Source organism: Lutjanus erythropterus, chromosome 2, assembly GCF_056507025.1.
Source record: "Lutjanus erythropterus isolate fLutEry1 chromosome 2, fLutEry1.hap2, whole genome shotgun sequence".
NCBI lineage: Eukaryota > Metazoa > Chordata > Actinopteri > Lutjaniformes > Lutjanidae > Lutjanus > Lutjanus erythropterus.
The window spans coordinates 5,126,751-5,149,906 of record NC_139318.1 but is presented as its reverse complement, the minus strand read 5'-3'; the positions used below and the strand labels follow the sequence as shown (position 1 = coordinate 5,149,906).

Below are 23,156 nucleotides of genomic sequence, written 5' to 3'. Positions count from 1 at the left end.
GAGAAACCATGAAAAATACATTTAGAAAATATTACACTTTTATAAGTTTGAATATACCATTACAAACGTATCATTAATTTCAAAAAGGCAATCCAAAGTAATAAAACAAAGCCAGGGAATTTAAATTATGTGTTATCCCTCATTTATCTGACCTAGTTTAACTGGTGCTAAAGAGATAGTTCACCCAAAAATGAAAAGTCATTATCAACTTTATTTTGTTAGTCCACAAAATAAAACTGTGGACTGCTGGAGTTTCACAGGAAAATGGTGTTGCAGAATCTCACAAACAATGGAAGTGAATGGTGACCAGTTTTCAAACTTAAAAAATGACTCCATACTACTCATCTGGTGTAAACCAAGTCTCCTAAAGTTGCAACATGCCGTTTACACACCATCACAACACACACCCCAGTGCAGACAGTGTGCATGTGCATTTGAACGTGAACGTGGCTCCAAGCTCAGGATCTACAGTGAAGATTCAGGCTAAAAACATGGTGCAAATAACATTTTTTTGGTCAGCTTGGCATGTTGGGGCTTTGAGAGACTTGAGAGACGAGCAGTATAGAGGCATTTTATGTTTTTATTCTGTTGTTTCTTTACTTTTGAAAATTGGTCACCATTCACTTCCATTGTTTGGGAGATTCTGCAACACTGCTTTTCTGTGAAACTCCAGCAGTGTTCTGTGGACTAAAAAACTAAACTGACCTTCGATCAGCATGAGGGTGAGTGATAATGACTGAATTTTCATTTTTTGGTGAACTATCCCTTTAAACTGTATTCATGACATATCACATTAACACTAGAATGCATCTTATATCTCATCATTGGTACTAGAGCTGCAATGATTAATCAATTATTAAATTAATCGCCAACTATTCTGATAATCAATTAATTGGTTTAATTAAGTACCTTTTAAAGAAAAAATGTCCAAATTCTGATTTCAGCTTCTTAAATGTTGAATATTTTCTGGTTTCTTCCCTCCATTCTGACAGTAAACTGAATATTTTTAGGTTGTGGACAAAATGAGACATTTGAGGACGTCCTCTTGAACGAGGGATCAACATTTTTCACAATTTTCTGATATTTTATAGAGTCACCTATTAATCGATTAATAGAGTAAAATAAAAAATTGCCATGATTCGTCTTGTGTGTTTATCAGAGTTTTGGGTGGGCCACAGAGGATTTTCAGATTTCAGACTGGTCCATGGCATTCTTCAGTTTGGGGGTGGCTGTTATAGACAATGTGTAACAAAGTTAGAACAAATTTCAGGGAAAAAATATCATAACACTGATTTATTATTCTTAACCGTTTTTTCTTTAATCTGTTGTTACTTTTAGGAGTGTAAGAAGCTTTCTGATCTTTTATGTTTACTACACTTCGACTAAAAGTAGGAGCATATAGTGTAGAAAGCAGTGGTGGAAATCTGTACTCAAGTACAAGTACTGTTACATTACTAAAATATTACTCAATTACAAGTAAAAAAGAAAAATACTTTACTTTTCTAAAAGTACAAAGTATTCTTCTCAAAAACTACTCAGAGTATTAGTTACTTAATGTTTAATGAATTATCAATAGCAGATATTCAATCAAAGGTGTTTCTCCAAATCTAAATAAATTATTCTCTGTTCTGCTCAGTTGAAAACACTAACAATCAATTAGTCATTAATAATTTGTAACATAAAAAATCCATGTTTTTTTTCCTCATGTCTACTTTGTTTTTATTTTTTGTCACTTTTCTTGTTATTGTAAGTTTCCTGATTCAACAAATGGCTCCACCAGACAAAACAATGTCAAATGAGGTGCAACTGCCATTTCTATACTATTGATTATCAATAGTGATCAGATAGCCTTATGTCAACAAAAATGCACATTAAAAGGTTTGGATATTCATTCATATTGTACTCAGTACTCAATTGTGATTTTAAAAGTAACTAAGTAGATTACATTGTGTAATGCATACTGAAGTAAGAGTAGACCTGAAAATCTGCTCATAAAAATACAAGAACACAAAAAGCTACTTAATGAAAGTAACTTGAGAATTTGTAATAAGTTAAGTGAAGTCAAGTCCCTGCTTTAAGTCAAGTCATTGCTCAGGTCAAACAAGTCACAAATCAAGTCAAACAAAATGTTGATGGTCATTTTAATCAGTTAAAGGACAGAAGGCTGTAATAATTATTCCATGATGCAATTATTAAATTAGTTATCAACTATTTTGATAATTGATTAAATTTATGTTGAGTATTTTTTTTTTTAAAAGTCATTATTCTCTGAATATCTTTGGGTTGTGAGAAAAACAAGACATTTGAGGACATCATGATGGGCTTTGGAAAATCTATTTTTTTTGACACTTTTCACAATCTTTTGATGTTTCATAGGCCAAATAACTAATTAATTATTGTGTCACAGCCTGCTTACGCCTTCTGATATTTCATATTTTGTGGCAATGAAACTAAATTTTAGTATTTTTGGACACGCCCTCTCCCATGATACTGTAGCTGCCTCGTGTGTGAAAATATTTAATTAAAAAAAGTCAACTCCTTTCAAGTCATGTCTCAGGTCTAAGTCAAGTCCCAAGTCCTGAATACCGAGTCAAAGTCAAGTCTTCAATCAAGTCTCTAGTCCTCAAATTTGTGACTTATGTCAAGTCACGTGACCCAAAATCCCCCACCTCTCAATTTAAAAGAATTCAAGTACTCAAGATTTTAGTTAAGTAAAAGTACAAAGGTGGGCCTATTAGCATCAAAATATATTTGAAGTACCAACAGTAAAAGTACACATTATGTAGAATGACCAGTTTCACTAATATAGATGATATAATTGACTATATATAGATGCATTAATATGTATGCATCAGTTTAACTACGTTATATACTGCTGGCTAGTTTAATCTATTATAATACATCAGAATTTATTTACTGGTTCCTGGTTTACTGGTTCTATAAAAAATGTGAAGATACAAAATAACTGTAGTGTATAAATAAATGAATAAAACGTACACAGTACTTCCCTCTGAAATGTAGTGGAGGAGCAGTATAACACTCATTAGAGATATTACATTAATAATAATATTATAACATGTAATTATCGTAATTATATTTCATTGACATTACTCCTCACATGAGTGGATAAGAAACACACCTGAGGAACAAGCTTCATTTTCTATAATGAGAACTGCTCTCATCGCTGCTCGTATCAAAAGTACTTAAAGGGACAGTTCACCCCAAAATCAAAAACATATTTTTATGTGAGTTGCAGAGTTTTGGAGATAGTCACAGATTAAAAAAAATACTTTTGAAAAATTCTAAACCAGTGTCTCTTTTCAAAACTCCTGACTCGATTACTCAAGATAATCCACAGACCTTGATGTGAGCAGTTTCAAGTAGGAACTACTCTCTACAGTAGAATATACTGGAACTACTTTCTTTTCTACTAGAAACAAAGTAGTACATGAAACTCCTCACAACGTGGTCTGTGGATTATCTTGAGTAACTGGGTCAGGAGTTTTGAAAAGAGACACTGGTTTAGAATTTTCCACAAGTATTTTTCTTTTTTGTTGCTTTGTGAACCACAGGCCGGGGGAAAATATGTATTTCTGATTTGGGGCTGAACTATGCCTTTAATTTTTTTTAAATGAATAGATTAAATGTTGGTATTGTATTTTTTAAATGGTACTGAATCATCAATAACACAACAGAAACACAGACGTCCACAGCAGTGGGGTGCTCAGCAGTTTTCATTGATAACCAAACATTATTACTACAAATGTTACATTTGTGACCTAATGTAAGCCACAGTACAAATTAATGCAACTTTTAAAAATATTCCTACTGTGTAAGTCAATCACAGTGATCACAGACAGTCTCCTAGGGTACCTAGAAAAATACATGATTTGCATAGTTGAGGACACTATTTGTGACAACATGTCTCAGATGTGTGTTACTGACAGGACTGATTTCTCATGTTATTGATCAGTTAGCATGCTAATACACATTCAGTGTTTGTTAATTAGAGAACAAGTCTTGTGACGTGACTGCAGCTCTGAGTCGATTTTGTTGAGATGACATCACTCCACCGTCCACATGACATCCTGAGCGTCCATCAGCATGGCTCTGCTCTGGCAGCGTCCACACACACACACACACACACACATGAATGCACACACACACACACCACTGCCTCTGGCTGCAGAGAGCGGACGCCTTCTCTCTCCTGTGACGTGACTTAATACTCGATGGTCACTGCCTTTGTCTTCAGGTATTCGTTGAGAGCCTCTTGTCCTGTTGGAGGGACAGAGACACTGTCAGTGAATCTGCATGTCAGTTACCACAAACGTAAAGGGACGGTTCACCCAAAAATGAAAATTCAGTCATTTCTACTCAACCTCGTGTCAAGTCCACAAATCACTGCTGGAGTTTCACAGGAAAACAGCGCTGAGGAATCTCTAAAACAATGGAAGTGAATGGTGACCAGTTTTCAAATGTAAAAAACACATAAAATGCCTCCATACTGCTCATCTTGTTTAATCCAAGTCTCCTAAAGCTGCAAAATGCCAAGTTGACTTGAAAGATGTTATTTCCACCATGTTTTTAGCCGGAATCTTCACTGTAGATCCTTAGCTTGGAGCCACATTCACGTGTACACTGTCTGAACTGTGTGTGTGTGTGTGTGTGTGTGTGTGTGTGTGTGTGTGTGTATGTGTGTGTGGTGTGACCGTGTGCTCACACAAGTGAACAGCATGTCAGAGCTTTAGGAGACTTGGATTACAGCAGACGAGCAGCATGGAAGCATTTTATGTTGTTTTTGGTGTTTTTTTCCATTTGAAAACTGGTCACCATTCACTTCCATTGTTTGGGAGATTCTGCGGCTCTGTTTTCCCGTGAAACTCCAGCAGTGATTTGAGGACAAAAAAACTAAACCCAACCTTCAATCAACATGAGAGCAAGTAGATAATGACCGAATTTTCATTTTGGAGTGAACTATCCCTTTAAGTTGTTTGTAAATAATAGGGCTGGGCAACAGGGACAAAATCAAATATCACAATTAGAGCTACAATGATTGATTGATTGATTGATTGATTGATTGATTGATTGATTGATTGATTGATTGATTGATTGATTAGTTGTCAGCTATTAAATTAATCACCAACTATTTTGATAATGGACTGATCATTTTTTAAAGGAGCTAATTTCAGCTTCTTATATGTGAATATTTTCTGGTGTCTTTACTCCTCTCTGACAGTAAACTGAATATCTTTGGGTTGTGGACAAAAGACATTTGAGGACGTCCTCTTGGGCTTTGGAGAACAGTGATCAGTGTTTTTCAGCGGCAAGATAAAAGAACATTTGGGGATTTAATGCAGCCACTGGGCCCTATAACAAAATAAAACTTACAGTGCTTACCTGCAGTGCTAATACTAGTAAAATACTTGAGTCAAACATGTACAGCTGCACAGTGACAGACACAGCAGCAGTTTTCTTACCCAGGTCTTTGCCGAATCCAGACTGTTTGAAGCCTCCAAAAGGCGAGGCCACGTCAGTCTTGTTGTACGTGTTGACAAAAACTGTGCCGGCGTTGAGCCGCTCACTGACGTACAGAGCTTTGCTGATGTCCCGCGTGAAAACACCCGACGCCAGGCCGTACTCTGTGGCGTTGGCCCTTCTCAGGACATCGTCCACCTCGCTGAGGCACGGAGACAGACAGGAGATGGGGTGGTAGGAAGACACAGCAGAACAGAGAAGAAAAGACAGAGGATGATGTGGACATTTTTGTGAGCTGTGGTCAAGTGTGGCAGGGAGAGTGCAGGAGTCATTTGGATACATGAAGTGTAATAATGTTAGTCTCACCCGCTCTTGAACTTGGAGATGATCATGACGGGGCCGAAGGATTCTTCTATAGCGATGTACATGTTGTCCTGCACATCAGTGAAGATGGTGGGCTCAAAGAAGAACCCTGGAGAAAGACACAGAACAAACTAACATCTTCTGTCACACTGCCAAAACAGACTCACAAGAAAGAAACCAAATAATCTGAAATATAATCAAATTGTCTTGTTTAAGCAAAAAACTGGGCCTTAAAACTAGAAAAAAAGCCAAATATTTAACTTATTTCAGAAATATAAGTAAATATAAGTTGTTTATTGTCATTTCCACATACAGAGTATATGGGAACTAAACTGCATTTCTCACAGCCCAAGGTGCTGACACATAGAAATATTGAAATGTAAAAAAAATAAATAATAATTAATAATAATAAAAAAAAACACATATAAAATATAAAACTTAACAAGACGTAATCACAAACAGAACTCTGAACTATGAGGCATCTGGCATTTTAAAGTGTAGTGTGTACATCAGTGTAGCAGAATGGATGATAAATAGAAATGAAAACAACAGGATGGTAGTTGCTATGAATAAAATTAAAATATGAGGTGCAAATCTTTAAGTAAAATTAATTGTTAAAAACTACCAGAATATCTATAAACACTGTGTCATAAGTGACCTCATAAGAGGCACAGAGGTGATGATTGTCCAAAATAAATGTGAAAGTCTGAAAGTTGTTGCAGAAGCTTGCAGAGCTGGTTCTTCTTAAAATGAGAAAGTTAGTCTCCTTATTGAGTTGACTTTAAGAAATTGTACCTTAATTTAAGCTTACAAAAAGATACATTTTCTTGAAACAGATTTTTTTAATTAAGCTTGATTGACTTTAAGAATCTAAACCTTAAACTGACATTAATAATTAGTAAAAAAAAAAACAAAAAAAAAACCTACAATAAGACACAATTTCTTCAATTATTATTAACTTTTTTTTTTTTAAACTGTTTTTTTTTAAACTGTTTTTTTTTTAAAACAGTTAATGGGGAAAACAGTTGCTACAATGGAAAACACTGACAACACTGTGTCCATCAATAATGGAGGAAGTGACCAACTCTGACTCTGACTCTACTTTCTAGAAGTAATAAAAGTCTTTCATATTTTCATATCTGATAATGATGATGCTTTCAGGATCTGGCTGCATCACTGAACCGAATATAATCATCAAACAACAAACAAAAATAGATTCATTCAAACTTTGATTTCATAAAATTCTTGTTGTAGCTTGTTGTTGGTTAAATATAGTTCAATATCAGCTGTAATATCATATTAAGTTAGATATATTTTTTAAAAATGACATAACTTCTTTTTTATGCAAAACTTGCTTGACAAGATAAAATTTCTTAGACAAAAAATAAGAAACAGAAACAAGGCTTTTACTTTTACTTTCTTGAAAATCTGAAGAATCTTTGCAGTGTATAGGTGGAGCTCACAGTCTGGTTGATATCTGACTGCATCATCACTATCAGTGCAGGTAACATCGCCTCACCTGGTCTCTGCACCTGTTTGCCGCCACAGATCAGAGTGGCTCCCTCCTTGACGCCGCGCTGACAGTACTCCACCAGTTTGTCCAGGTGGGCTTTGTGGTTCTGAGGGCCGTGGTCTGTGGAGCGGTCCAGTGGATCACCGATCTTCATCTTCTTCACCTCCTCCACCTGAGAGAAAAGACATGAGAATAAGACAAACGACAAAACAAGAGCTAAAGTACATGAGCTGGGTCATGTACTGCGCCAGACATCACTCATCTTCAGACTCGCCTCAGAGCCCATCAGATCAGAATGAGCCCTCTAGTTTATGTTTTGTTCATCAAAGTAAAAATGACCAGACCAGAAGTACAAGTTTTCTTCAACATAACGATGACTGAGTACTCATGGGTCAGAAAATCAATATAGTTATGGGTGTCCCATCCCAAGACGGACTCCAGTTAATTACTTTTCGGGCTATTTAAAGTGGAAACAGACAATATTTCAACTCTCATCTTAGCATTTCCCGATGGTATTACTGTTTTTACCGCTGTTGTAGCTCGTTTTCTGCTTCCTCAGGGTCGAGCTACATGATGACATTATCAACACCGCTTTGAAAATAAGGAGAATAAGGAGAAGGAAGATGCATGTTCACTGACGAGGTACACTCATGGGTGCTGACCTGGGTTGAATATTGGGGTGGCAAAAAATGTCAGTCTCTTTAATGATAGATGGTGAGATGTGGTGAAGAGTAGGGATTAATATTCGATCCAAAAATTTCAGATGGATTCTCCAGGAGATGGAAATGGCGCAGGTGGGGAAGTTATTGTAAAGATGTTTGAGGAACGTTAGCAATTTGCTTCACACAAACAAGTAACGACAGCAGGGGTCGGTGTTGAGGTGGAGGGGGTGCAACGTTGGAAGAAAACAGGAGAAAAAGTGTTAATTTGTTCATTAATTTAGTCTGTCATTTTTCTGACAGGAACTGTGCTCACTGGCAGACAGATTTGCATCAAGAAAGTGACGCCAACAGGGAACCAATCGAAACACAGATGGTGTCATCACTCTAAATCACTAAAATGTCCTCTGTCTATGCTGATTTTTTTTTTTTTTGGTTGGATGAGTATGCAAAATTTGAGTTGTGCTTAAGAAAGGGGAACTTTTTTTGTGTCAGATTTTATTTTTCAGGGCTGGGAGAGAAGGCAGAATATTCTGTTGAAGACTGAGCGATGAAATGGACTAGAATTTTGTAATGAAAGGAAAATGTTTGAGCACTGCAACTGTATTTGGTGTCTTATAAACCCATGAGGGTCGGACACTTTTTGTGCATGACATGAAAATAAAAAGAATCAATCAATCAATCAGTGACTCTGTAGTTATTACACTGAACAGTTACTTCATAATGTTTGCCTGTTGTCTGCTTCCATTTTAAAATGCCTGCATCAGTCATTCATCACAAATACTTTTACCAGTGATCTCAATCACCATCACTGGACTTCAGGTTATATCTATTAAGAGCTCCACATTCAAATTGCACAATGGGTTCTTTTTATTCAGTAAATTCGTCCTCTTGTCTCTCTGACTCGCTTCCTCTCCTCATGTTCTAGCTCTACCCAGCGAGGACATGAGAGAGAGATGTGAGGAAGAGATGCGAGGACGGAGGAGACGAAGTTAAGAAATGAAAAATCCTTGGCTCCTTTTAGCATTGAAGGCAGTATTCTTACTGATTTTAATCATTGCTTAATATTATTTTTAAATCTTCTAATGTATATCGGCTATGGATCAGTGCTGTCTGTTTACTGAGGCTATTTATTTACTTGGATTATTGTTATCTGCACAATTATACACACACAGCTGTGTGAGAATGTGTGTTGATTTTATTGTGAAATAAATAAAAAACAAACTGCTACTTTGTGTGATGCCACACATTGAACTTAACTTATTATAAAGTGTTAGATGTCAACACATGATGGCACATTATATCACATCTCATCATGTAACTGTGTTTTATTTTATTATGTGTTGATCCCTGTACATGACACTATAAAGTAAAGTCCATTAAAAAGTGACAGTGATCCAACAGTAATAATCTCTGAATGTCTTTTCATCCTGTTTCAACGTGTATCATTTTTCAAAACATGCAGAGATTTGCAGTCTAAAAATACTAATAATGATTATAATCAGTTATTTCTTCATGAGCTCTTTGTGATGCCAAAGGACATAAATATTCAATGTGAATCATTTAATTGCTGCAGAATCCTCTGTCAGTCAGAATCAACGTCACTCCACTTGATAAAAGTCTTCCACGTAGGATACACTGGTGTATCCTCACTCTGAAGCCTCCTCTCTCCTCACTCCTTGTCTCCTTTAGGTGCATTTAAGCAAATGGAAGATCCTTCGTCATGGTGGAAGGGAAACAACTTCCCGGTCGACGGAGGAGAGAGGAGATGAGGAGGCAGAATTCAATGGGTGCTTTTCATTCGGTAAATTGGTCTCCTTGTGTCCTCCACTCGCTTCCTTTCCTTGCACCTTAGCTCCACCCAGCAAGGAAATGAAAGAGGGATGCGAGGAAAAGACACGAGGACGGAGGAGATGACCACTGTCTTGGAGCCTGCCTTGGCCAATTGGCTGTCATGGGACGATCGTCAGCTGATTGAGCTCACCTGGGCCTCTGAGTTTAAAAGCTGGGCCCTGGGTGCAGTCCTTCTGACAGCTAATACAGCTGTGCAACATGTCATCAGTAACTGACGTCGCTTCGGACTGATGCTGTGAAACGAGGATTTTTCATTTCAGAGTTCCGTCTCCTCCGTCCTTGCGCGTCTTCACTCTATTTCCTCTTTCCTACAACTGGCATCCACCTTGTGTTGTGTGGCTGAGGAGGCAGAGGTGTGGCTAAAATCTGACCTGAGAAACATCAGCAGTGTGATGGAAAAGGACACGTACCACTTTCTTCACAAACTGGTCATGGATGGTGTCTTCAACAAACAGTCTGCCAGCTGCGATGCAGTTCTCTCCCTTGTTGAAGAACACTGAGCTCATCCCCTGAAACGCACAGAGAACACAGTGGTTTCACCTCTGCAGCTGTTTAAATGTGTGTCACATGACCGTGCCATGAGCGTACCATGCGCACAGCCTTGTCCATGTCGCAGTCGCTGAAGATGATGAGAGGAGACTTTCCTCCGAGCTCCAGAGAAACTTTCTTCACGTTGCTGACTGCGCAGCTGCAGATGGAGGAGAACACGGGAACAGAGGTGAGCAGGAGTGTTAAAGTTTGTTAGACAGAGCTGTGTAAATGTGCTTTTCCTCTCACCTCTTCATGATGTGTTTGCCAATTTCAGTGGAACCTGTGAAGCCCAGTTTACGGACGTCAGGATGGTCAGACAGACGCTGACCCACCAGAGCCCCTGGAAGAAGAGCTGGAGGTTAATAACACCTCACACAGCTTCATAAGTCAACTCAAACCTCGACCTCATTCATAAAAAGATTTGTACCTGAACTTAGTCTTAAGATCATTTTTGACGTTGTGCTCAGGTTCAGTTCATAAAGGTTTCTGAGCATAAAAAACTGTGTTTACACAGGAAGAGAAGACAATCTGTGACCCTTTCAATCTAAACATAACTTATTGATGACACCTGCCTTTCAATCAGTGATTTCTACTTAGATAACAGACTAAAGATAAGGATTTTGTCAGGAACACTGTAAAAAAGAAAACTGTCTTCACTAAATTCTGACTTTTGAATCAAACGAAAACTTTTCAAATAAACTTAAAAAAATGTTTTTCCAGCCTGTAATATTTAATAGACATGATTTACTTTTCTTCTTTAGATAAACTTGAATCTTTGAGTTTTTGAAAGAAAACACTTTGTATTTCAAAAATTGTTCAAAGTGAAACTGAATGATGGTTAATAATTTAAGATTTTCACTTGCAACCATTTAATTAATAATCAAGCACCAAAATAATGATAAATCAGGTGAACAATTTTTAAAATACAGAATTTTGGGGGTTTCTAAAACTCAAAGATTCAAGTTTATCTGATCTAAAGAAGAAAGTCAGTTTTTAAATCAATGAAAGATTATGGGTCAGTAAACCTTTTTTGAGCTTATTTAAAAACTGAAATGTTTGAGAGAGTTGCCTTGAAATTCTGAGTTTCTTCCATATTTTCTTTTTTGTCTTTTACAGTGAATAGTCATGGACCAAAAGAGAAAAGTGAACAGTTTGGAAAACAAGACCACAGTGATGGTAGAGGAGACAACACAGATTATTTGGTGAACTAAATAGTGGAGTGAAAGACATGTCAATTGAGAGTGTGTCTAATCACATTGTTTATAAAGTTGATGCAAAGTTCTCCACAGGCTGCAGCACTCTGACATAACCAGCAGGAAAATCACTTAAGTCTAGAGATTATTTACTTGGCAAAGTAAGTTTTTATAAAGTACTACTTATACTTTCTTTTCTACTTAATTCAAACTTAAAATCAAAGCTGATTGGTTGTATGAATGGGACCCAGTGGACGTTTGTGTGTGTGTGTTCCTACCTGATCCAGGCAGGATGTTGACCACTCCTTTAGGAATTCCCGCCCTCGCTGCCAACTCAGCGAACTTCAGAGCTGTCAGTGGAGTCACCTGCACGAGACACAGGACTTGTTTTTCAGCCATGCTAGCAGCAGGACTCTTGGTTGGACATGCTGGTCCATCAGTCAGTCCACTGTGTTGGTCCAGAATCCTAGTGACTTTGGTGATAACCCTGACTTGTCCTCTAGTGCCACAATGAGGTTTGGGTGAAATGTCCTGATGTCTTTGTTAGGACCCCCAAATAGCTGTCTGTCTCACTGCCTGCCAGGCTCCATGAACATTTTGCTCAATTTTAATTCTACACAATTTTTATTAATGTCATTCTGTAAACATTCAGCTTTAATTTGAAGATGTAGTAGTAATAATAATAATAATAATAATAATAATAATAATAATAATAATAATATAAACAGGCAAATAAAACAGTTACTCTGGTTTGCAAAGGACACCGAGGCTGCAGCATTTATGTCAAGTGAAGCAAGTATTCAAACTGTTTCCTTGATCTCTGATGACACATCAAAGTCATTTTATGATCTATTGCAGAAAATTTATTACAGATTTCATATTTTATCATTAGGCACCTTGATGATCCATACTTTGGTTTATGACCAATCATCTGTTAAACTGACATGTCCATCAGCCTCAGTGTGCTCGTTATTTAGTGCTAATTAACAAATGTTAGCATGCTAAAATGCTAAACTAAGATGTTGAACATGTTAAAATGAACATGCTGTCAGTCCTACACACAAAGAGGTGCTGCACCTGAGAGGAGTGCAGTTTGTGAGCCTGCATTGATGCAGACTCGATGCTGGAGGGTTTTATAACCCACTCACACTTCAGGCTGACTGGTTTGGAACAACACTCAGTGTGGTGGATCCTCCACATGAACGTCCCAACAGTGAGAGTGGGTATAGGGGGAATGTGTAGGGGCCGGAGTGGAATTGGGCTTACATCTTGTTTTCATCCACTCGACAGTGTTACTGCAGACTGCACAGCCTTTTGCATTTAGTCACGCACAAACAGAGCCTGACTGCTGCTGACCTGAGCGGGTTTGAGGACGACGGTGTTTCCAGCTGCCAGACAGGCTGCGGTCTTCCAGGCCAGCATCATCAGAGGGTAGTTCCAGGGAATCACAATGGCGCACACTCTGAGGAGAAAGGAACACATGCTAATGACACAAGTGCCTGTTTGCTACTTTAATTTATTCATGAAATATTGGAAAAAAACAATGGAATGAGTCCGTGATTCAGGGAAATATGTTTAAATGCTCATATTTAAGTCCTTAAAATATCCACTCATCCATCTCTCACCCTATTGGCTCCTTCTTGGTGAATGTGAGGTTACGATTGGGCCTGGCCTGGTTGATGGGGATGGTGCTGCCCTGTGAAAAAATGACATCATTTATTTCCATGTATTTATCAATGATCTGTTACTGACTAGCCATCCAGTGATATGAAAGACACAGTCTTCCATGCTGTCTTACTTGGATCTTGTCACACCAGCCGGCGAAGTAGCGGAAGGTCTGGATGGACATGCCCACGTGAGTCTTCAGGGCCAGAGTGTAGACGGCTCCGGAGTCGATGGCTTCGATGGTGGCCAGCTCCTCCTGGTGCTCCTCCATCAGGTCAGCCAGCCTGTGTGTGGAGAGGCAGAGGAGACACAGGGTCACTGACACCGAGGATCACGCAGGAAAATCTGGCAGTTTGGGACTTTCATTATTTTTTCTCTGCCCAGTAGCACAGGATCAAAACAACACATAACTGATTACACTGAGGCTAACTGTGAATACACACAGACAATAACAAGAAACTTAGCTTCAATAGTACTACGAGCGCAAAGAGCCCTTTATAATAACCTTTGGTTGATACTACTGCATATTGCAAAGTACATGTTTGTTGGGCTGCAAATAACAATCATTTTCATTATCATTAATCTGTCGATTATTTTCTCGATTAATAATTGATTAATAAATCCTGTCACAGTCTTCTGTCTGTGTACACCACACAAACATGTGGTGTACGCTGACATCTCAACATGTTTAGATCTATTTCTCAACTCTTTCCTGTAATAACTATTTTCATTAACAATTAATCTGTTGATCATCATTATTATTATTATGATCAATTATTTGTTTATTCTATTCTATACTGTTAAGTCTCAGAATGTCAGAAAATGGTGAAAAATGATGACCACAAAAACTTCTTATTTTGTGTGCAACCAAAAGATATTCAGTTTACTGTCAGAGAGTAAAGAAACCAGAAAATATTCACATTTAAGAAAATGAAATCAGAGAACTTGGGACATTTTTTCCTTAAAAAAAATTACTAAAACCAATTAATCAATTATCAAAATAGTTAGTGATAATTTCAGTATTAAAACTGCAGCTTCACATGTTTCTGACTGGATGGAAGGTGTCTATTCAGATTATTTATCCAGACACCTTAATGGTGCCCTCTGGAGTTTTCTTATAAATAAAGATACATTTACATTCACTGGTTCACACCCAAACACATTGTGTGTATCACTATATTTTATTCCTCATTAAACATTTAATATTATATTTAGTTCTTTAAATCTAATTTTAATCATTAATTTATCTGTTTGCACAATCAAATGCAGCAGAAATACACCAGCAAAAAAAATAAAAGGACCAAATTGCGCAGGTGAGATTTAAAAAATCCTTAGAGGCTTCTAGAAGAATTCTCACCTCAATAAGTTTTATACATCAGCAAATACAAAAGACATGTAATTCACAAAAGTGCTACCAGTCTGCTTCCTCACTGTTATTGCTCTGCTATGATTCTTGGTGCATTACTGCCCCCAGCTGTCAAACAGTGGAATTACATAGACTTGGCAGCAGGAATGTGTTTTAGCTCACAGAACACAGAGTGTCAGGTCTACTGCTGCCTCAATCAGTTAGTTTGTGTTTTTGTGTGACTTAAAATGATAGTTCACCCAAAAAATGAAATTTCACTGAATATCTCCTCCCCCCTGTGCTGATGTGAGGATGGGTGAAGATCTCCAGTTCACAAAACACTCCTGGAGCTTCAGCAGAGAACATCATTGCAGCCAAATCCAGAACAATTGAAGTGAATGGTGAGCAGTTTTAAAATGTAAAAAAAAAAAAAAACACAAAATGTCTCCATACTGCTTGTGTGGTGTAATCCAAGTGTCTGTAAGCCGCAGCATTAAAATTTGACCCAAAAAGACACCATTCACACCATGTTTTTAGCCTAAATATCACCTGTAGCCTCTCAGACCTGATCCTCATGCACATGTCTGAAGCAGGTACACAAGTTCGCGCCCAAGCGGCGCGACACGAGATATACAAGATCTCGTGATACCTTCACGCCTGTGTTTACATGCTACCTGGAAGCGACTCAGTCGCACAGTTCGCAAACTTTCAACAAAGAAGAAAATGTCCAAGGACTTCGACATAGAAGAGGAACATCATTTCTTTGCTCAGCCATATTTGTTTGAGCCGGAATATACTGACAAGGAACTCAGAGAGATGGATGAGGTAGCCACAGCTCAAACAGACCCACATGCAGCTGCGGACTACAGAGTGAGTAACAGAAAACTGGTGGTGTAATGAACAAAATCCTTTCCAGATTCAGGCATGTGCACGTGTTTCTGGTCTGAGAGGCTACAGTTGACATTTAGTCTAAAAACATGGTGTGAATGGCGTCTTTTTGGGTCAAATTTTACTGTCACACCTTACAGACACTTGGATTACACCACACGAGCAGTATGGAGACATTGTGTGTCTTTTTTGTGTTCTTTTTTTACATTTTAAAACTGGTCACCATTCACTTCAATTGTACTGGATTTGACTGCAACGATGTTTTCCACTGAAGTGTGAGTGATTGAGTGTTTTGTGAACTGGAGATCTTCACCCATCCTCACATCAGCACAGGGCTGAGTAGATATTGAGTGAATTTTCATTTTTGGGTGAACTATTGCTTTAAGTGTTTTAAAGGGTTAGTTCAGATTCACAGACGTCCCACAATACCACAAAATTGACATCTTGAGGCAGCGGTAGATCAGCAACTCCCTTGTTCTGTGAGCTAAACTTAGTGTTATTAAGTATGTGGTTTGGTTGGTTTGGGTGATACTTGGCTTGTCTAACAGTATTCGGTGCTCCTGCTGCTTCTCTAAACTGTGGGCGTGTCGGCCTCCATTTACTGCTGGTAATACACTGAGTATGGAGAAGGACCTCATACATACACACTTCCAAAAATCCAAATGATCCTTGTTCAGTTTAGTAAAAATGCGTGCACTGACTTGTAGATGAGTCGGCCTCTGTCTCTGGGGTTCATCTTGCCCCACTCTCCCTCTTCGAAGGCCTCCTTAGCAGCAGCCACTGCCTTGTCCACGTCACTGATCTGGGCCAGAGACACATCACAGATGGCCTGCAGGGAGGACACAGACAGGACATGAAATGTCAAAGCCAGCAGAGCAAAGAGCAGTACTTCAACCACAGACAAAAAGACTCTGGTGTCGGATCAGTTAGGGAGGATTTTCCCTCGTCACCAGTGATGTAGTGAATACTTCTGTCTTTTTGAGTTACAATCTTGACAAAGTCAGTCTGGAAAAATTACATTATTTCAAAGTTACTTCCACCTAATACTGCAACCAGAGATGAGAGGTAACAAGTACAAATACTTGTTACTGTAGTTCAGTGGATTTTTCAGGTATCTGTACTTTTCTTGAGTATTTATTTTTCTGAGAACTTTTTACTTTTACTCTCTACATTTAAATACAAATATCTGTACTTTCTACTCCTAACATTTTCAACACAAACGCTTTACTTTAATTTTAATGTAAGATAAAAACAATGTAAAAAGGATAACAGGACGTAAACAACAGAAAAGACGTTAAAGTCATAAAAACAGCACTGAAGGTGTAACAAGACAAATATAGGGTAACAAAATGAAAACAACATAAAAATACATAACAAGACAAAAATTATGTAAAAGACAAAATTGACGCAAGGAGACATATACAGTACAAAAACAACATGACAGGAAGTGAAAAGACAAAAATTATCTACTAAGATGTAACAAGACAGAAACGATGTAAAAGATCTAAGAAGACCAAAACTACATAAAATATGTAACAAGATACAGACAATGTAAAAGATGAAACAAGATGAAAAGAATGTAAAAGACAAAAATGACGTTATAACAAGACAAAAAATATGTAAGAGATGTATCAAAACAAAAAACTACATAAAATACATAACAAGATGTAACCAGATGAGAATGACATAACAAGATAAAAACAACATTAAAGATGAAACAAGACATAACAGGATGAAAATTACACAAAAGAAATAACTAAAAATGAAACAGATGGGGAGAGACACAACAGTCAGTAGAAATGTTCTTGAGACGGAGACATTTTACTTTTATACCATGAGGACATTTCAGAGCCTGCACCTTTTCACTTTTACTGCAGTTAAGCAGTGTTAGTACTTGTACTTGTAAAGAAGTATTTGTACTTCTCCTGGAGTACAGAATGTGTGGACTGACAGACATTATAATGAGCGCTGATGTCTATGATACAGCATCTTTCCATACCTGTAACCTAGCAACCCGTCAGCAGCCGCAGCCACTAAAGATACAAACCTTTTTATTTTAGATTTGTTGGACATTAAAACATAAAGATGATGTTTACTGAAAAACAGGGAAATAAGTTGATTACATTTTAATGAATTTTGCTCACCGTGCCGTCAGTGGGGTTAATGGTCTTGTAGGTCTTCCCTCCTTCTGCATCAACAAACTCTCCGTTGATGAACAGCTGATGAGGCATCTTTATGGTCATGTTGTTGACGTTCTTCTCCACCTGAAGAGTTCAGTGAGACAGCAGTCAGCATGTTGTCTACAGGAACACAGCTGTGAATTTAAACACGGCCGACTGCGCTCACATAGTCCACGACCAGCTCCTCCTCGTCGTCCTCTCCTCTCAGCTTCCTGACGCACATCTGGATGAAATCCTGGAAAGTGGTGTTCATGTAGACGTCCTCGTTCTGCAGCTGGCAGGTACTGGCCCGAAGTTTCACCTCCTCCACCAGCCTGAAGACAGAGACGGCAGGAGAGAGGAAGGAATCAGACAGGAGACCTTTCATTCACTGGGATTTCTTTCTTTAAATGACTCTTAATAAATTAAAAGCCTCTAATGTTTTCTTGATTTACTGATTAATAGTTGTTTGCCTATAAAATGTCAGAGTAAAGTAAAATATGTTGATCAGTGTTTTCCAAAGTCCAAGGTGACATCCTCAAATGTCCTGTTTTGTCCACAACCCAAAGATATTCAGTTTAAAGAAAAAGAAACCAGAAAATATTCACGTTTTAAGAAGCTGAAATCAGAGAATTAGAATTTTTTTTGTTAAAAAATTACTCAAACCGATTAATCAATTATCAAAATGGTGGGTGATTAACTTAATAACTGACTAATAATTAATTAATCACTAATCGTTGCAGCTCTAGTAGTAATAGTAATGGTAAATAAAAGATTAAAAAAAGAAAAAATAATATTTATTATATCATATATAATAAAAAATGAAATTAAAAAACAAACATAAAAGAGACTGGGGGTCTTGGGAATAATATCGACTGCAAATCTTGGGTTGGATTAATATAATTAAAGATTCTTCCAAGTCTGTCTTTAGAGTAGCTCTTCTTTATTTTTTTTGAATGTCATCTCTAAATGTATATCTTAATTTTCCTGCGTGTAAAATTTGTTCTATTGTTGTTAACCATAGTTTTAGTTTAGGTGTATTTTTCTGTTTCCATGTCGTCGTCACCTGCTTCATGGCTGCCACATGCTGTCTGTTGAAGAGATTCACGTGAGCAGTGTTTATTGTCTCCAGAAAATTAATACCAAAGTTTCAGACGTTCATTTAACTCAAAGATATTCACTGAGGTTTTCGTTAACACTTAAAAAAGATACATGTATGATTTGCTTTTTGTTCTCCACATCCTCTCCAACAACTGCTCCCTACTCAGAGATAACGTCTGTTATATTATCAAGATGTGATAAAATACCTCCAGTATTTGGTCTAAAATTTGCATTCAAGGAGTCTTTCCAGTCTTCTGCTGATATATGTTCAGCTGTGAACACACACTGTAACTGACAAGAATTCAATCTGACATATGGCAGCGCATCTTTTACTTGTTTACATATTCGTGTGTGTTTATGTCAATAGCTATACACTCATTTAGCTGTTTAATACACAATGGATTTCTGCACAATGATGAGTTCACACCACAGTGGTCTTTAGTTTTACTTCAGTAAATTATCTAACATTCCCTCCAACATCGCTCAGATCCACCCTGAGCACAGCTGCTGCTCTCTCGCACACACACACACACAACAGTAGCTCTCTCTCTAGGACAAAGTTTCTGACATCCAGCTTAGGCCTGGATTATTCATTCATTCATTTTCTGTAACCGCTTATTCCGTAAGGGTCGCGGGCTGCTGGAGTCTATCCCAGCTGACACTGGGTGAGAGGCGGGGTTCATCTTGGACAAGTCACCAGTTCATTGCAGGGCTGACACACAGACAGACAACCACTCACACTCACATTCACACCTACGGGCAATTTAGAGTCACCAATTATCCTAGCATGCATGTCTTTGGACTGTGGGAGGAAGCCGGAGAACCCAGAGAGAACCCACGCAGACACGGGGAGAACATGCAAACTCCACACAGAAAGGCCCTGACCCAACTGAGGAGCTGGGGGAGGCAGCAGTGCTAACCACTGCACCACCGTGCCGCCCTGGCTGGATTATATGGCTTACAAATAATATCTCCATATTTTTAAGCTATGCCACAATATAAGATATAATATCTCATTATACACAAATTCTCTAAATTAACATACTGTAATTTCTCAAATTACTGCAAACATATGGTCACCTTAAAGAACACAGTGAGTTGTTGTAGATTAAAGTGCTGTGCAGCAGGGATGGGTGATATGGAAAAATCTAATATCACAATATTTTTGACTAAATATCACAATGTTATGCAGGACTGCTGGTGCTTTCACAAAAGATTTACACAGTGAGATTTTTGAAAAAATAGTTGTAAGTATTGTAAATAAAACTATGTAGGTAAAAATCGAAAAGATAGAACAGATACAACAGTCTGGTGAGTTCAGAAAATGACATCACTTTACTGTAATTCATCCTTTAAAACCAGGAAAAGAGAAAACTCATGTCATATCACCATATAATGATATCTAAATCTAAGACAATAGCTATTCTCATATCATCATCATAGATCATCAGCCACCTAATACAGATTTATTTATTTCAGTTGCCAGAGTTCACTCATTTTTCACTGACGATGTTGTTTTAATCCAGACTACTGGCTTGTTTAATAGCAGCCTGTTCCCATGCGGTTGTCTCAGATGGTTTAATAGCATATTTGTCAACCTTCCCAATTATTCTGGGTGACTCCAGTTTTTCATTGCCCTCTTCTGGTTTCCTCCTGGACTCACAGTTCTCCTGGATTTCTCCTGATTTTCACCTCTTTTCCCCTTTTTGATATCACAGCCTGTTTGTGTCACTGTACAGCAGCATGCAGAAACACACGTCCTGGATTTCCCATTTTTTATGGAAGGTTTTAACAGAAAGGGGCACAGAGTCTGTGAACCTTCCCTGTAATTTTCTCTAAGGGCTCAGGGACAAGAAATTAATGATTAAATGAAAACTAATGAATATTAGTAAATGCCAGAGGGGCAAAATACAGAATTAAATTTGTAGATTGTAGAATTACAATATAGAATTTAAAAGAAAATTAAAAGCAGTAACATAAAATGGTGTTGCAGTGTACTTCATTCTTTAAAAGTCTCCAGAATGCAGGATATAAAGTCTATGAAAAGGGAGGACCATGACACCCCTGCTTTGGTTTTGAAATCCTCCCTGTTTTTGAATTCTCAAGGTTGGCAGGTGTGTTTAACAGTAATGTGGCTTAAAGGGATAGTTCACCCAAAAATAAAAATTCAGTCATTATCTACCCACCCTCATGTCGATTGAAGGTTGGGTTAATTTTGTTAGTTTGCTTAACACTGCTGGAGTTTTGCTGGACAGCAGTGTTGCGGAATCTCCCAAACAGACCAGTTTTCAAACAGAAAAAACAACAAAAAAATCCATAAAAAGCCACCTTACTGCTCGTCTGGTGTAATCCAAGTCTCATAAAGTCTTGACAGGCCGTCCACTTGCACACACACACTGTCACACCACACAACCAAACACACCCATTTCAGACGGTGTGCACACACATGTGAACGTGGCTCCAAGCTCAGGATCTACAGTGAAGATTCAGGCTAAAAAACATGGTGGAAATGATGTCTTTTAGATGAACTTGGCATATTGGGGCTTTAGGAGACTTGGATTTCACCAGGCGAGCAGTATGGAGGCATTTTATGTTTTTATTTTCTCCTTTCTTCCATTATTTAGGAGATTCTTCAACACTGTTTTCCTGTGAGACTCAAACTGAACCTGACCTTCAATCGCTATGAGGGTGAGTAGATAAAATCAGAATTTTCATTTTTGGGTGAACTATCCCTTTAAGGCAAACGCTATCGTTACATGGCACCAATGAAGGCTGCAGGTCGGGGACACGTGGATCATGCTGTGATCGTCCATTACCTGTCCTGTCATGCCTGTGACAAGAGAAGTTGAAGAGGGAGGGGCGGGGTCTCGTGTGGTCTTGCAGAATTACAACTCAATTGCATTTCTCAGGCGTAACAACACACTTGAAAACTGACGTCATGGGACGCTTGGTGTGGTTTGAGGCCAAACGGGTGGATGCTCAAGCACCACCTGCAGTCCATCTGCACACGTTGTGTACTGACTCTTACCTTTCAGGCCTGCAAACTCCACCAGCCTACATCACTGCTTAGTTTGGTAACATTTTCTTTGAAACGGCGTGCATAAGACTGACATGATGCCAATATAACCATGACATGACACCTGTCATGAACATGGAGTCTTTATTCATTCATACATCAACCAAGACAACATAAACTATCATAAACATGTCATAGCAGGCCTAATTATCAAACTTAAATAAGCTGTTTGTCTTTATATTTTAACATTACATTAAACTGTCATATGTGGTTGTTTTTTTCACCAGTCATGTCATGAATATTTTCCTGTATCTCAACTTCAACTGTACATTCTGGACATGTCATAGAGATGTTTATTAAGTTTTTATTACACGTCAAATGGTGGGACACACAAACGAACAAACCGTTCTCCAATAATATGAGTAGGATTCTATCTAAGGAGGTCTTTCATGGTTGTTCATTACCTGACCACATCCATGGAAGCAGCACCAGACTTGAAGAAGTCAGTGGAGTCTTCAATCTGAGTGACGTTAGTCAGGATACTCTGCCACACCGCCTGTGAGGAGACACAAAAGTCAGCATGACGCAGACGTTACAGATCTGCTGTCAACTTCTCTGTGAGTTTTTTTTTTCAGCTTCTAGAATTAGCAGGAGAGGAGAGGAGAGGAGGCCCTACCCTCATCTGTTCAGCAAAGGCTTTCTCCTCCTCTGTCAGCTCCACAGCAGCGCTGCTCCCTGAGCGGAAATACTGTGCTGCAGCGATCATCTCCCCATCTTCAAACTGGAGATTCTTCACCAGCAGCTGTACAGAAGGACAGCATGAAATGATCAACAACATTAGTGTATATATATATATATGATGTTTGGTTATGATAATCATATTGTTAAGAAGATATTCTGTTGTTCAAAACTACTCCTACATGGACGGCTTGAAAAGAAAAGAAATTGTTATTCATGGATTTTGAGCTCGTCCTCGTCGTCTAGCATTTTGTTGTGTGATTGTGTTTAATTAACTGAATAAGTACGGCTGGAATGTTTTGTCTCACCTTAATGTAGTTTTTCATTGACTAAATATATCAAAATAATACTTAAAATATACTTAAACTCATCCAACATCAGTATTTTACTATTGCCATTCATTAGATCATGGGTCTTCAACAGGGGGTCCAAGGCCCCCAGGGGGTAAATCAAATAAAAATAAAAATATATAAGAACTGTCTTTAGTCAAACTATCAACACTAAAAGCATGAGGAGGCTTTTAAGACTGTCTGCCTAGAGATGTCCACTTGACTGCGAGTCAGTTGCCTTCACAAGTGTTGTGTTTGCACTGTTATCCCTAATCAGAACTTCTTAAACCTTGACCCTGACCTGGACTTGGACACAATCTGAAA

At 38.1% G+C, this 23,156-nt stretch overlaps 1 protein-coding gene across 1 annotated transcript in view; it reads right to left on the bottom strand.

Annotated features, from left to right (window-relative positions):
* Positions 1-3,716: 3,716 nt before the first annotated feature.
* aldh1l1 (aldehyde dehydrogenase 1 family, member L1) overlaps positions 3,717-23,156 on the bottom strand; it is a 53,249-nt gene continuing 33,809 nt past the window's right edge. The window contains exons 8-23 of the mRNA XM_084726696.1: positions 22,442-22,567; positions 22,230-22,321; positions 17,836-17,983; positions 17,634-17,753; positions 16,191-16,318; positions 13,390-13,540; positions 13,217-13,287; positions 12,948-13,053; positions 11,870-11,957; positions 10,645-10,738; positions 10,456-10,555; positions 10,278-10,376; positions 7,361-7,526; positions 5,845-5,950; positions 5,481-5,680; positions 3,717-4,278 (exon numbers count right to left, since the gene is read on the bottom strand). Coding sequence (XP_084582822.1) covers positions 4,223-4,278; positions 5,481-5,680; positions 5,845-5,950; positions 7,361-7,526; positions 10,278-10,376; positions 10,456-10,555; positions 10,645-10,738; positions 11,870-11,957; positions 12,948-13,053; positions 13,217-13,287; positions 13,390-13,540; positions 16,191-16,318; positions 17,634-17,753; positions 17,836-17,983; positions 22,230-22,321; positions 22,442-22,567 — 1,851 coding nt within the window. The 3' untranslated portion in view covers positions 3,717-4,222. The remainder of the gene's footprint in view (positions 4,279-5,480; positions 5,681-5,844; positions 5,951-7,360; positions 7,527-10,277; positions 10,377-10,455; positions 10,556-10,644; positions 10,739-11,869; positions 11,958-12,947; positions 13,054-13,216; positions 13,288-13,389; positions 13,541-16,190; positions 16,319-17,633; positions 17,754-17,835; positions 17,984-22,229; positions 22,322-22,441; positions 22,568-23,156) is intronic.